Genomic DNA, 16,757 nt, shown 5'->3' with positions numbered 1-16,757 from the left:
TAATTGATTTACAATGTTGTGTTAGTTTCAGGTGTATAGCAAAGTAATTCAGTCACACATACACATTCTTTTTCAGATTATTTTCCCATATAGGTTATTATAGAATACTGAATATAGTTCCCCGTGCTATACAGTAGGTTCTTGTTGATTATTTTATAGGTAGTAGTATGTACAGGTTAATCCCAAACTCCTAATTTATCCCCATCCAGCACCGTTTCCCTTTGGTAATAAGTTTTTCTCGACACACAAAAAAATTTATCTTAACATATTCTGTTAATTCAAGCAAGCAGAACTTGCTTTTTCTTAGCTAACTACAAATACATAAATGTACAAGCAAATAGACAACAGTTTTACTATCAAGTAGAATTATAACTAAAGGTGTTTTCTGGTCTTCAGTATTTCACTAAAACTGTAAATTTTCATGCCCTTTGTCCAGCAATTCCACAGTTGGAAATCTATACCGGAAAAACACACATACAAAGATAAACGTGGAAAAATATTCACTGCAGTACTGCTTATAATTGTGGAAAAACAGAACTCAAAAACATCCATTAACATTACTGGTTAAACAAATGATAGCATCTCCTACAATGAAATATAGTGCTTTTTAACTGTATTAAAATCTTGCAGTCGAATTTTAAGTATTAATCTCTGATATCTGCCCAGATATACATATTATCAGCGAGAAAAAAAAAAGCATGATGCAATTATTCATAAAAGCCAAAAATAATCTAATGTTGGGAATAACCTAAATGTCTCAAATTGATGAATGGAGAGACAAAATGAGGTAGATTCACACAATGGAATACAAATTAGCAATAAAAAGTAACAAACACTGACACATAAGACTTTATGGATTAACCTCATAAACACTTTACTAAGTGAAAGTCAGACACAACAGACTATATATTGTATGATTCCATTTATACAAAATTACAGAACAGGCAAATCTACAGAGTTGAGGGCAGAAAAGCACATTAAATGTTAAGTGGGCATAATCTAATTACTGGGAGGATAAACATGTTCTAAAATTGATAATGGCTGAACCATTCAGTACGGAGAAGGCAATGGCACCCCACTCCAGCCCTCTTGCCTGGAAAGTCCCATGGACGAAGGGGCCTGGTAGGCTGCAGTCCATGGGGTTGCGAAGAGTCGGACATGACTGAGCGACTTCACTTTCACTTTTCACTTTTCTGCATTGGAGAAGGAAATGGCAACCCACTCCAGTGTTCTTGCCTGGAGAATCCCAGGGACGGGGGAACCTGGTGGGCTGCCATCTATGGGGTCGCACAGAGTCGGACACGACTGAAGCAACTTAGCAGCAGCAGCAGCACCATTCAGTAAAGTTACTAAAAATCAATGAATTGCACACATATATTGGGTAGATTTTATGATATATAAAATATTCTCCAATAAAACTTTTTTTAAAAAAGCAAGGTGTAAAACAGTACATGTAGAATTTTATTTTCATTGAAAAAAATAACAGGTTGCACACATGCATGGTCAGTCACTAAATCGTGTGTGACTCTTTGCAACCCTATGAACTGTAGCCTGCCAGACTCCTCTGTTCTTGGATTTCCCAGACATGAATACTGGAGCAAGTTGCCATTTACTCCTCCAGGGAATCTTCCTGAACCATGGATTGAGCCCAGATCTCCTGCACTGGCAGGAGATTCTTTACCACTGAGCCACCCAGGAAGCCCAAAAGGTTGCATATATGAATACAAAGAGAATCTAAACTATTAACAGCAAATTATTTCTGGAAACTGGAATAATGAGCATAGATAACTTTCTAATAAACAAGTCTTTAATACAGAAGCAGCAGAGTTAAAAGCTATGATCATAAGCAGTTTTAAAATGCAATTTTCTCCCAAGTATGTTACAACTGTTGATATAAAATCTTGATTATCAACAGCCAGTTTTTTTTCTTCTTCTCCTCAGTTTTATTCTTTTTTAGTAACAATTTTATTGTGATATAATTCACACGATACAAAATTTTTAAAGTGTACAATGCAAAAAATGTTAGTATATTTACAGAGTTATAACACCACTACTGCACCACTACTGCAATCAATTTTAGAACACCAAAGAGAAATTCAAATCCAAATAGCTAAGTTTTTAAGAGAAGGTATTTACTCATCAGTGATGAGCTTTATTTTCAATTGTTTTTTTTTTCAATTTATTTATAATTGGAGGATAATTGCTTTACAATATTTTGTTGGTTTCCACCACATTATCAACATGAATCAGTCAGAGGTCCCCTCCCTCTTGAACCTCCCTCCCCCCTCCCAGTCCATCCCACCGCTCTAGACTGTCACAGGGCGTGGGTTTGAGCTCCCTCATACAGCAAATTCCCTCTGGCTATCTATTTTACATATGGCAATGTATCTGTTTCATGCTACCTGTCAATCCATTGCACCCTCTCCTTTCCTCACTGTCTTTTTCTTTAGTTTACTCAACACGTAAGAAAATACCTATATCCACACAAAAAAAAATCAGTACACTAATGTATAGCAAATGTTTATAATGTTTGTAATGTTTAGAGTAGCATTATTCATAATAACCAATAGATGGAAACACCCCAAAAGTTCATCAACTAACAAATGGACAACCAATGTGATATACCCATGCACTGGAATATGATTCAGCCACAAAAGAAATGGAATACTGATACATGCTACAATATTGATGAACCTTGAAAACATTATGCTAAGAGAAAGAAGCCAGTCACAAAAGACCACATACTGTATGATTCCACTTTTATTTACGGCCAGAAGAGAGGTATCTATAGAAACAGAAAGTAGATTACTGTGTTTGTGGAGGTGGGCTGAGGATGAGACGAGATTGATAAAAAGGTACAGGATTTCTTTTTAAGGTAATTTAAATTTGACTGTGATGATGGTTTGCAAATATCTGTGAACACTACCAAAACACTGTACATTTCAAATGAAAAACTGTATGGTACACAAAATATACTTCAATAAAGTTGTCAAAAAAACTAAATAATGAAGTGAAGTGAAAGAAGCTCAGTTGTGTCAGATTCTTTGCGACCTCATCGACTGTAGTCAGCCAGGTTCCTCTGTCCATGCAATTCTTCAGGCAAGAATTCTAGAGTGGGTAGCCATTCCCTTCTCCATATCTTCCCAATCCAGGAATCAAATCCCAGTCTCCCACACTGCAGGTGGATTCTTTAGGACCTGAACCATCAGGGAAGCCCAACTAAGTAACAGTTTATCAATATTATTGATAATCAATTCTAGCAGGGAAATTTTCAGTATTAACTGGCAAGAACAGCTACTAACACCACTGCTGATCCAAGAAGGACAATTACAATGAAGGCTCAGACTAAGAGAGGATCTTTTCTCTGCCAATCTCAATGCACGCTGCAAAGAGGTAACATTTTCATAGAAAGTCCCCCTGAATGTGCCCAAGGTAAATAAAATTTTGTCATAATCCAATACAAACAGGTATAAAAATCTTTTTAATAAGTCCTAATATGAAGTGGAAAAAAATTTCATCATCCTTTAAAAATGGAAGTCCAGAATCATACAGATCCTTTCAGTTCAGTTCAGTCACTCAGTCATGTCCGACTCTTTGCGACCCCATGGACTGCAGCACACCAGGCCTCCCCTATCCATCACCAACTCCCGGAGTTTACTCAAACTCATGTCCTTTGAGTCGGTGATACCATCCAACCACTCATCCTCTGTCGTCCCCTTCTCCTCCTACCTTCAATCTTTCCCAGCATCAGAGTCTTTTCAAATGAGTCAGTTCTTCTTATCAGGTGGCCAAAGTATTGGAGTTTCTGCTTCAACATCAGTCCTTCCAATGAACACCCAGGACTGATTTCCTTTAGGATGGACTGGTTGGATCTCCTTGCAGTTCAAGGGACTCTCAAGAGTCTTCTCCAACACCACAGTTCAAACGCATCAATTCTTTCGCACTCAGCTTTCTTTATAGTCCAATTCTCACATCCATACATGACTACTAGAAAAACCATAGCTTTGACTAGATGGACTTTCGTTGGCAAAGTAATGTCTCTGCTTTTTCATACACTGTCTAGGTTGGTTATAACTTTCCTTCCAAGGAGTAAGTGTCTTTCAATTTCATGGCTGCAGTCACCATCTGCAGTGATCTTGGAGCCCCCCAAAATAAAGTCTGACACTGTTTCCCCATCTATTTGCCATGAAGTGATGGGACTGGGATGCCATGATCTTAGTTTTCTGAATGTTGAACTTTAAGCCAACTTTTTCATTCTTTTCTTTCACTTTCATCAAGAGGCTCTTTAGTTCTTCACTTTCTGCCATAAGGGTGGTGTCATCTGCATATCTGAGGTTATTGATATTTCTCCCGGCAATCTTGATTCCAGATTGTGCTTCTTCCAGCCCAGCGTTTCTCATGATGTACTCTGCATAGAGGTTAAATAAGCATGGTGACATATAAAGCCTTGACATACTCCTTTTCCTATGTGGAACCAGTCTGTTGTTCCATGTCCACTTCTAAATGTTGTTTCTTGACCTGCATACAGATTTCTCAAGAGGCAGATCAGGTGGTCTGGTATTCCCATCTCTTTCAGAATTTTCCACAGTTTGGGGTGATCCACACAGTCAAAGGCTTTGGCATAGTCAATAAAGCAGAAATAGATGTTTTTCTGGAACTCTCTTGCTTTTTTTTTTTTAACAGATCCTTTAAAGGAACATAAACTTAGTACCTATCATTTCCCCTAAAGATGCTAACTGAAGTAAGATATCTGAAATTAACAGTCTGATGTATATCAGTCCAGATTCCTTCTTTGCATACAAAAACATGCTTCTTTTAAATATAAAAATGAGGTCATATATGCATATTATTTTACATCTAAATCATCAATTTAAGTGAAATTTAGCTGAAAAGATAACTAAGTTATAAGTAAGGTCACAAAGTCACTAAAAATGTTCAGATTTTTTTCTGGTCTAATATAGAGTCTTGCGGCTTCCCAGGTGGCTCAGACAGTAAAGAATACACCTGGATGGAATGCAGGAGACCTGGGTTTGATCCCTGGGTCAAGAAGATCGCCTGGAGAAGGGAATGTTAACCCACTCTAGTAATCTTGCCTGGAAAACCCATGGACAGAGGAGTCTGATGGGCTATAGTCCACAGGGTCACAAACAGTCGGAGACGACTGGGCGACTAAGCATACAATATATAGTCTACAAGTGAGATATCCTTGAAATTTCAAGTTAAAATGTTTAAATAAGTCATCAAAGCTATTTTGGCAACTCAAAACATTCACTTTTCCAGCTGATCTTATAAGTATACACTTAAAAAAATTTTAATAGCTATAAAATACAATCAAAATACAAAGTATTTCCACCTGAAAAAAACTGTACACTCTATTAATAATGCTATGAAACTCCTATTTTAATGAAAATGGAACTGTCAACATATCTGGGTTTTAGAGAGCCATGGAAATAATGAAAAATCACAAAACCATAAATCCTATAGATTTTAACTGGGCTCTGATACTTCTTCAAAGAACTCTTAAGGGCAACTGTAAACTAAAGACTAAAATTAAAAACCTGGATATTCTTCACTTTTGGTAAGTCAAAGAACTAGAAAATAGGCAAAAGATTAAGAGTACATGCTACATAGTCAGGCTATTCATTGAAAAGTTGGCTTTACCTAGGTTCCCTTTTTAATCAAACAATTTTCTGGGAGAAAAGGGTCAGGAGGTCCGGTCACGTGAACAGCAGCGTCACGCCCGGGCTTCCTCTCAGCCCTGAACCTCTTCAAAGATGAACAAAGATCGCCATTTCCCACCTCCCTACATTCTCCTACTCCAGCTCTTACTGCCACTGAACAGGTAACCTAGGACACACCAGAGCAAGACGAAACATTAATGTGTGTTTGCTATCATCTGATTTTATTCTGCCTTCTCTGAAAAACATGATGAAACATTAAACTAATTCTGAAGTGTTTCTTTTTTTTTTTTTTTTGCTTTGAAGAATGGCCCCTCTAGTGAGGAATTTTCTAGATATTTTTGATAGGAATTCAAAAAATATGCAATGATGGCCCTCCAGGGCCATTTCTTTTTTGCCTTGAAAACCACTATGAAAAAAGAATACATGCGCACAGCTTTTCTACAGGTAAACAGGACTTCAACCACAAGTGATAACCTCTATGTATTAAATTTTCACACAAGATCACTAAAACTATTAATGTAGAGCTCTTGGCAAGATATTGTTAGAGCAGAAAACAGTGATTAAATGTAGAATGAGTACTGCTCAGCAGTCAGAACAGTACTTACTCAAACACATCTGGTAACTGGTTAAAAGAAACAAATCTCATTACTTAAAAAAAAAAAACCATTTTCTCACCCCTCAAATACTCCTCCCATATCTTTTAAATTACAACTCAGCTCTTCCAGTTAGTTAAATCCTTAAGCCATATAAAAAAATATTTTATAGATACAACAAAAACAGCAGAAGCAAATAGTTTTGAGCTAATTCTCTACTGTTTTATATTTCAAATTTTCTATAGTATTCTGTAAATAAATTTGTTTTCATTACTTTCAAATGAAAAATAAAACTATTGCAGCTTTTTCAAAAACTTCTCAATCTATGCATGGAAAGACACACAAGGCTACCTTCTTAATCTGGCATTTCATTCACATTAATTGGTGATTTAAATCACTAATCCTCATTTTTCACAAATGGAAAAAACAAAAAGTGAAAGTAACCTAAATGTCCAAAAGGGGAATGCTTAAAATTACGTCTTATCTAGTCTATGAAACCTATACTGAAAATATTTTCAAAGAATACTTAATCACGAGAAAAATGTTTTGATGTTAGTATCATTTGAAGATATCAAGATACAGAAGTATACAGTAGAATTCGCTAAGAATTTTATATTTCCAAAAGAAAATTTTGGAACAAAAGGCTATAGGTAATTTTTACTTTCTTATATCCTTTAACTATCACATAAGCTATAAATAAAAAGGAAAACACACACACACAAACACCAAAAATAGGAAAAACATCTTCACTGACTATCTGTTGTTATTCAGTCACTCAGTCGTGTCCTACCCTGTAACCCCATACTGCAACACGCAAGGCTTCCTTCCCTACCCTTTACTATCTCCCTGAGTTTGCTCAAACTCATGTCCATTGAGTTGGTGATGCCATCCAACCATCTCATCCTCTGTCCTCCCCTTTTCCTCCTGCCTTCAATCTTTCCCAGCATCAAGGTCTTTTTCCAATGAGTCAGCTCTTTGTATCAGGGGGCCCAAGTATTGGAGCTTCAGCATCAGTCCTTCCAGTAAATATTCAGGGTTGATTACCTTTAGGATTGACTGCTTTGATCTCCTTGCAGTCCAAGGGACTCTCAAGAGTCTTTTCCAATACCACAGTTCAAAGGCATCAATTTTCCAGTGCTCAGTCTTTTTTATTGTCCAGCTCTCACATCTGTACATGACTACTGGAAAAACCATAGCTTTGACTGTATGGGCATGTGTAGCCAAAGTAATGTGTCTGCTTTTTAATATGCTGTCTAGGTTTCTCATAGCTTTTCTTCCAAGAAGCAAGTGTCTTTTAATTTCATGGCTGCAGTCACCATCCACAGTGATTTTGAAGCCCAGGAAAATAAGTCTCTCACGGTTTCCATTGTTTCCCCATCTATTTGCCATGAAGTGATGGGACCAGATGCCACAATGTTAGTTTTTTGCATGTTGAGTTTTAAGCCAGTTTTTTCACTCTCCTCTTTCACCTTCATCAAGAGGCTCTTTATTCCTTTTTGCTTTCTGCCATAAGGGTGGTGTCATCTGCATACCTGAGGTTACTGACACTTCTCCCAGTAATCTTGACTCCTGCTTGTGCTTCATCCAGCCCATCATTTTGCGTGATGTCCTCTGCATATAAGTTAAATAAGCAGGGTGACAATATACACCCTTGATGTAATCCTTTCTCAATTTGGAACCAGTCTATTGTTCCATGTCCGGTTCTAACTACTGCTTCTTGACCTGCATGTAAGTTTTGCAAGAGGTACTGGTGGACTGGTATTCCCATCTCTTCAAGAATTTTCCACAGTTCGGTGTGATCCACACAGTCAAAGGCTTTAAGAGTAGTCAAAGAAGCAGATGTTTTTTTGGAATTCTCTTGCTTTTTCTATGATCCAAGGGATGTTGGCAACTTGATCTCTGGTTCCTCTGGCTTTTCTAAATCCACCTTGAACATCTGGAAGTTCTCGGTTAACATACTGCTGAAGCCTAGCTTAAAGGATTTTGAGCATTACTTTGCTAGCCTGTGAAATGAGTGCAATTGTGCATTAGTCTGAACATTCTTTGGCATTGTCCTTCTTTGGGGCTGAAATGAAAACTGACCTTTTACAGTCCTGTGGCCATTGCTGAGTTTTCAAAATTTGCCGGAGTATTGAGTGCAGCACTTTCACAGCATCATCTTTTAGGATTTGAAATAGCTTAGCTGTAATTTCATCACCTTCACTAGCTTTGTTTGTAGTGATGTTTCCTAAGGCCCACTTGACTTCACACTCCAGGATGTCTGGCTCTAGGTGAGTGATCACACCATTGTGGTTATCTGTGTGGATCATTAAGATTCAGTGTATTCTTGCCACCTCTTCCAAATGTCTTCTGCTTTTGTTAGGTTCATACCTTTTCTGTCCTTTACTGTGCCTATCTTTGCATGAAATCTTCCCTTGGCATCTCTAATTTTCTTGAAGGACCTTTAGTCTTTCCCATTCTATTGTTTTCCTCTATTTCCTAGCATAGTTCATTTAAAAGGGCTTTTATATTTGTCTTTGCTATTCTCTGGAACTCTGCATTCAGATGGACGTATCTTTCCCTTTTCTTCTTTGCCTTTGGCTTCTCTTCCCTTCTCAGCTATTTGTAAGGCCTCCTCAGACAATCATTTTGCCTTTTTGCATTTCTTTTTCTTGGGGATGATTCTGATCACTGACTCTGTACAATGTTACAAACCTCTGTCCACAGTTCTTCAGGCACTCTGTCTATCAGATCTAATCTCTTGAATCTATTTGTTACTTGCACTGTATACTCATAAGGGATTTGATTCAGATCATACCTGAATGGCCTAGTGGTTTTCCCTAAATTCATCAATTTAAGTCTGCATTTTGCAATAAGGAATTCATGATATGAGCCAGTCACTGGCTATTAAGCAACTAATAACTAACACTTCTTATCTAAGGTCTCAGCAACCACTAATTTGCATTACTTGTACCTTCCTATCTTTTCCCTCAAGTCAAGCAAACATGCTTGTCCTATCTTCCATACATTTCACTCTTGCTATTTCATCACGGAGCATGTGTGATGGAAATGATAGAATTCTGTGCCTCAACTTCATCACACAGTTCACTAACCACTTCCCAATTTAATCCTCTCTGCCTCTGGCCACTGCAGCAACGTTCTCTAGTCTCTTTACCAGTAGATACACAGAGGAGCCCAGAACAACACAGGTTTGAACTGTGCAGGATCACTTACATGCTTCAATAGTAACTACTACAGCACTACTACACGATCAGGGGCTTGTTAAATCCAAGAACGTAGAGCCCCATTATAGAGAACCATGGATAGGAAGCATCTACCATAATAACTATAAGTTATACTCTGATCTTCAACTGTGCAGAGGTCAGCACTCCTAAACTTTATATTTCTCAAGGGTCAACTATAATTATAGGTCTCCATTACTGCCTGGCTTTTGTTTTTCCTCACATCTGACCAATTTTTGCTTATCCCTATGGACCAGATTTCTACTAAAATTCTTCCAATTCAAATATTTTAATTTTTCCACACTAGATAAATTTAGACAAGCCCTAATTCCCTTTCCTGCGTAATTTTCCTTGCCACTATATTTCTAGAAAGACTTCCCAGTGTGCTTCTGTTAAATTGTTCCACAATTATAAATCAGGATGGATAATCTGAGAAGATACCCTATGAGTCAAAAAATTACTTGCCCTCCTCCCGGGAGGTGGGGGTGGGGTGTGTGTGTGTGTGTGTGTGTGTGTGTGTGTGTGTGTGTGTGTGTGTGTGTGTGTGTGTGTGTGTGTGTGTGTGTGTGTGTGTGTGTGTGTGTGTGTGTGTGTGTGTGTGTTTCCAAGGGCTTCCTGGTGTGTGTGTGTGTGTGTGTGTGTGTGTGTGTGTGTGTGTGTTTCCAAGGGCTTCCTGGAGGCTCGGTGGTAAAGAATCCGCCTGCCAATGCAGGAGATGAGATGCGTAGATGCGGGTTCCATCCCCAGGTTGGGAAGATCCCCTGGAGAAGGCAACGGCAACCCACTCTGGTATTCTTGCTTGGGATTCTTGCTGGTATTCTTGCTTGGGAAATCCATGGACAGAGGAGCCTGGTGGGCTACAGCCCATGGGGCCACAAAAGAATTGGACACACAACTTAGCGACTAAACAACAACAATGTATTTCCAAAGGGCTTATGCTAATCAAAACTGCAGGAAGACACAAAGCATACTGTTCTCCCATGCCTTTGTCTAAATAATTTAAGTAGTTCTGAAAGGATTAGAACAATTAAGATTCAGTCTGTAGGGCTGGAAAAGAACCCAGACAGCAAATTTTTATCACCCTGTATCAATTCTCTAAAATCCTTCCCCTAAATTGAACTAAATCAGTAACAATTTCTTAGTAAATGCAGACTATATTTCTTAGCAAATTTAGTAAAAGGACACTAAATCAGTAACAATTTCTCAATTTCAACAGTCAAGGCAAAAACAAAAAATAAACCACCCTTCCACTCCACCTCCTCCCCAGAAAAAAACCTATGGGACTGACAAAATTCAGTTCCATCTAAAATAATATAATTACATAATATCTACCTGACAAGTCTACTTGAACCAAGTGAGATGAACCTGTAGTTTGAGTTTTCATAGCCTGTTGCAGTTGAAAACAGTTTGGGCATAGATAACTGGCTAACATATAATAACACATTTTAACATATATGCTATTTGCTTGTATACACATAGGTTACCTCTGGAAAGCTACATAAAAAATTGGTAACAGTGAATTGCCTTTTTCGAGATCTTGGTGGGTGGATAAAAGGAGGGAGATCTTATACTACACTCCCTTTTGTACCTGTTAAATACTTAAACATGTAAATATGTTTGTAAATATGTATGTTACATATATAAATATGTTACATATGTAAACATGTTAATTAACATATATATGCAAATATACAAATGTACATCCTTTAAAAATTTTTGTATATCATCTGATGGGATCAGATCCAACTACAATATTTGTAAATTTCAAGTAACAGTCTATATTCTGGGTTTCTATGGTCACCTCAACTAATTTTCTAAAGATGTATATTTTAAAATTTTCATATGGATAAATAACCCCAAAGAATGTGTATATACGTATGTGAGGGGGTACCATTAGTCTCTCATGTAGGATACTAAATTTAGACTAAATAACCAAGCAAAAACATAATAATGGTTTGCATTCCATAGTCCTATTAATAGCAACTCCAGACTTTTTAAAAAAAATTTTAATCCTCCCAGTTTATCCATGTAATGACAGATCAAATTTTGGATATACAGTATTATATGCCTTTTACACGGGGGACTGTGGCATTATGTAGATTTTGGTATTGGTCCCAGAAACAATTCCCCAAGGATACTGAGAGAAAAAGGTATAACCAGGTGCTCTGAATTTAAAAGTAAAGCATGACAATACCAGTGAAATCAACAGATAAATGACATGAGACTTCTTAACTAGTTAAGCACTAAAAGAAAAGAAAACAAAAGGAAGAAAAACTTCAAAACAGGGACTTCCCTGGTGGTCTAGTGGCTAAGACTTCGAGTTTCCAGTGCAGCAGTCTGGGGTTTGATCCCTGGTCAGGGAACTAGAGTCCACCTGCCACAAGTAAAGATCCCATGTGTCACAACTAATACTTGGTGCAGCCAAAAAAAGAGAAAAAGATTCAGAACAAAAACGCCTAAGATAATTGTTATTCATTCATATGCTGAATGGAGATCTTCGACAAAAGTTACCTAAGTAAAAATGTCATTTTATTACAACATAATGTATGCTAAAAAATACTTGGTGTCTTTGGGAGAATGCTTTATATCTTATATAGATTGGGATCACGATGTAAAATGAGGCCTATTTAAATCATGTTATATGTACTCACTTGTTTTTTCCCCTTATTACTATGAAATCTACTTCTTAAAAATAAAAAACCTTTTAACACCTGAATTAAAATTATTTGGGCTTTATAAAATATATAAATCACCATTTTAATCACTATAATGTAACGTGGACATCTATAATCTCAAGAGTACTAAAAACTAGTACTGGACTCTTTAAGAAAGAAGCAGCATTGGGAGACACTCCTTCACTGTAATATTTGTCAGTAACTTATTTTTAAAAAGTTAAATAATCTTTTGAAGGGCTAAAGACTGTTTTTATATACTGAAGGTAACTGTGGATATGTTATCAAAATTATTTTTGCCATCTAATTTTAATAGAAAGAAAAACATTTTCTACTTGATTATCTTTGCAGCACTATACTCTGTGGCAAAAACTGACTTATCAGCAACAAAACACCTGTTGTGTAGGAAGTTTTGTATATATTTTCCTCTTCAAAGGTTAGTATGAAAAAGAGGAATTTGTAACATAGCATATAGTTTTAGTTAAGAAAAAACTATAAAGAAAAAGGCAGGATGTGTTGCTTTCAAATGAACTTGAAGAGAGTTTGAATGATTCAAATTTTCCTCTAACAAAACGCCACAACAAAAAGATCTGTCTTTTTATATGTAAGGAAAAAAACAATTAATAGCCTGTTTGGTTAGAAACCTAAAGCTTTAAAGATTCCCATTACCTCACTTTGACAAATTTTATTTTGTTTTGACAGTGCCACTTTAAACATTAGTGGAGAAACATGAAATTGAATAGAGAAATTCTCTATTTTAAGAAATTATTTTATAATGATTCAGAAGCATGCAAATTTTTAAGCTGTCTAAAATAGATAGCTAAGAATTCTGAGAAGCTATTTAGTCCTCAGGGTTTTCCAGTTCATTTATCATTCTTTGGAGCTTTTTAAGAGCCAATTTAGCACATTCAGTCACAACCAGGCTTGGAAGTAAAATAAAATGCAGTCTATTTTAAGAATATGTACACAATATTGGAAGTGAAAGCAAACACTAAACATACACTAAAACAGAAACTAGACTTGGGATTCTCTCTAGATTTCAAATATCCAAATTTATTTCCATACCTCTACTAAGAGGGAAAACAAGGGGCACACAAAAATCTGCACAAAAAGGTTCATAAAACATTATTCATAAAATAGCCAAAAACCTCCCCCAAAAGGCTATGTTCAAAATCATGGACAGAAAACAAAACATAACTTTTTAATGTTAATGTGCAGCTATCAAACTTCAAAAACACAATCATCCAAAAACAACAACAAAAAACAACCACTCTAAGAATGTCAAATTTTAAACAATCCTTATAGACGTTTCACAAATTGCCTACTTAAAACCTAAAGTCTAAAATCAATAGACTATATCGAAAATCAAGGGACCCAAAAGAGCCAAAATAATGTTGAAAAAGAAAAATGAAGTTGGAACACTCGCACTTCCACATTTCAAACTTACTAGAAAGCTACAGTAATCAAAACAGTGTGGTACTAACATAAGGATAGAGAGAGATACCAATGAAAATCCAGAAATAAAACTCATATATCTATTGTTAACTCATTTTTGACAAGAGTGCCAAAACTATCCAGTGGAAAAAGAATAGCCTTTTAAACAAATAATGCTGGAACAACTAAACCCACATGCAAAGAATAAAGGTGTACCTCTTCCCAGCACTGTATACAAAAACTAACTTCAAATGGATCATAGGCCTAAATGTAAGAACTAAAACATCATATAAAACCCACAGAAATAACACAGAAGTAAACCTCTGTGATCCTGGGTTAGGAAAGACTTCTTAGATATGACAACAAAAGCATAACATAACAGAAAAATTAGGAAAATTCAACTTCATTAAAATTAAAAACTTATGTGCTTCAAAGGACACCATCAAGAGAGTGAAAAAGATAACCCAAAGAATGGGAGATGATACTTACAAAATCATGTTATCTGCAAACCAAAACTACAATGAGATATTACTTCACACCCATCCACTACAATAGAAGACAGACAGCAAGTGTAGTCCAGCGTGTGAAAAAACTGGAACCCTCAGACATTGTCAGTGGGATTGTAAAATGGTGCAACTACTTTGGAAAATGTTTGGCTGTTCCTCAAAATATTCAACACAGAGTTACTATATGACCCAGCAATTCGACTCCCAAATGAAATGAAGACATGTGCCCACATAAAAACTTGTACAAAAATGTTCACAGGAAAAAAAAAAAAAGTTCACAGAAGCATTATTCATAACAGCCAAAAAGTACAACCAAACAAATCTCTACCACTGATGAATGGCTAAATACAATACGACACACACACACACGTACATTATTTGACCATCAATTAGAATTAACTACTGTTAAATGCTACAGCCTGGGTGAACCCTGGAAACATGTTAATGAAAGAAGTTAATCATAAAGGACCACGTGTATGAACCCATTTATATGATTATGCCCAGAGTAGACAAATCTACAGGGTAAGGGAAGATGACTGCTAATAAACACTGGTATCCTTCCTTAGATGAAGAAATTGTTCTAAAAACGTGGTTGACGTCTGCACAACTCTAGGAACATACGAAAAACCTTGAATTGTTCATTTAAATGAGTTGTATGCCAGGTGAACTGTACCTCAATAAAGCATGGTTGATGTCTGCACAGCTCTATGAGTATACGAAAAATCCTTAAAGTGTTAAATGAGTTGTATGGCGGGTGAACTCTACCTCAATAAGGCTGTTTTAAAAAAAAATACAAAGCTGACGTCTAGTATTTGTGTCGCTTGTGGAAAACAAGGAACATTCAAGACAAATAACTACAAACTGATTTGATTACTAAGCAAATCTGTGGGTGAAATAACTAGAAATTAAGAATTTAAGTCACTCCTTATTCATTTAATGCATACCACTCTAAATATTTCTACATCTTAACTAAAATGGAATTGTACCTCTTGCAACTGTCAAGCCATAAAATGGGATTCCTGAGACACCTGAGTACACATGTTCCTTTCCTGTACACGGCTGAACTCTACTCCCCAAAACAACAAACAATAATTGCGGAAAAACACTCCACAGGGAGACTGGGAAGTCATTCTCAGAGAACCACCTAAAACCAATACTGAATTTAGAGGAGAGGTGTGGAAAGAATGAGGAAGGCGAAGGAGCCCAGAGAACAAGGGGAAGTATGGGTGCATTCAAGCCCAAGGAATCCAGTTACACTAAATTCAACTTTTGTACGCTTTGTGAACAGGCCCAGAGGCAAAGTCCTGGGCGCAGACCAACGAGTCGAGCTGCGAGGCCGAGAGGAAGTGCTGATCCAGCCCAAGTCCGCACGGGAATTCGTGGAGAAATGGTGGGGGGCCGAAGGGCTAAGATGGGGGCCTGCGGGGCGGGAAGGAGGCGAGCCTCCCCGCCCGCTCCGGGCAGCACTCGCCGGCAGCGCGCAGCTGGGGTGGCCGCGCCGCGGGCCCGTCGTCCGCGTCCGAACTGCGGAGCGCGTCCGGCGCCGGGAGTCTCCGGCGGGGCCGGCGGTGGGCGGCCGGCTCCCGGCGCCCGGCTCCCGTCTCCCGCCCCATTCGGCGCTTTGTCCCCGCGCGGGCGGCGGGCGGCCCCTCAGCGTCCCCGCCGCGGGCTGAGGGGCCGCGCTGACAGCCCCCGCCCCCCGCCGGGGCGGCGAGCCCGCGAGTCGGCGCGGCCGACGACCCGTCACCCGACGGGCTTCGTCCAGGCGGGACGCAGCAGGCGGCGGTCTGAGGACGCCGGCCCTGCCCGCAGAGCCGCCGCCACCGCCCGAAGCGCACGCAGGCCGAGGTCAGGCGGAGAAACTTTCGGCCTCCGAAACCCACACCATGTCCAACATCCTTTTCTTACCCAAAAATTCTCAACGAAATGCGCCATGACCATCGTGCCGCTGCCGACGCCGCGCCGGGTTCCGCGTCCGCGCCCTCCCGCCGCTCAGTAAACACGGGCCCGGCCCCCACGGCGCCCCCGCCTTTCGCTGCAGCCGCCGCCTTCCTCCCGGAGACCTGCCCGCACCCTCCAGGGCGCATGCGCCACCTAGCGGCTGCCGCCGCGGGGCGAACCTTCAAAACGCCCAGGCTGGGTGGCGCATGCGCCCTAGGCCTCATTCCCGGGCTTTTCGTCCTCTTCCTCTCTTCCCAGCGAAGGCGCGTCGGAGAATGAGTATTCTTTTTGGAATGGTGGAGAACCCGGTCCCGCAGCATCACCCGGGAGACTGCCCGCACCCTTCGCTGTGCGATGGGTACTGGCATAGGGACGGGGCGAAGAGAAGGGCCGGCCAGAAACAGTGGAACCCACCGCCAGACTGCCTTCTCTCTCCCTCCTCAGAAGACTCGCTTTCTGAGCTTTCGAGGATCTCGGGGAGGGACCCAAGTTGGGGCCAACTGGAATGGGGGAAACTTGGCCTCTAGCCAACCGGAGAAGACTCTGAGAAATGGTCAACAGGGTGCCTTTCCTCGATAGGGAATTAAGAACCAAAACAAAACTTTCCGAGGCCGGAAAAGGAGGAAACGCCCTGGAGCCAGAGAGCTGCCCGAGACCCAAGCACCAAGTCCGAGGCCGCTGACCTCCAGCACGCCCGGAGCAAACCGGC

The 16,757-nt window shown here is 39.2% G+C and overlaps 1 protein-coding gene across 1 annotated transcript in view; it reads right to left on the bottom strand.

The window, feature by feature from the left end:
- The window catches only part of FCHO2 (FCH and mu domain containing endocytic adaptor 2), a 129,054-nt gene extending 112,892 nt beyond the window's left edge, over window positions 1-16,162 (bottom strand). The window contains exon 1 of the mRNA XM_065905781.1: window positions 16,016-16,162. Coding sequence (XP_065761853.1) covers window positions 16,016-16,048 — 33 coding nt within the window. The 5' untranslated portion in view covers window positions 16,049-16,162. The remainder of the gene's footprint in view (window positions 1-16,015) is intronic.
- Window positions 16,163-16,757: the final 595 nt, after the last annotated feature.

This window comes from Muntiacus reevesi, chromosome 14 (genome assembly GCF_963930625.1).
Source record: "Muntiacus reevesi chromosome 14, mMunRee1.1, whole genome shotgun sequence".
NCBI lineage: Eukaryota > Metazoa > Chordata > Mammalia > Artiodactyla > Cervidae > Muntiacus > Muntiacus reevesi.
This window is presented reverse-complemented; position numbering and strand designations above follow the sequence as displayed.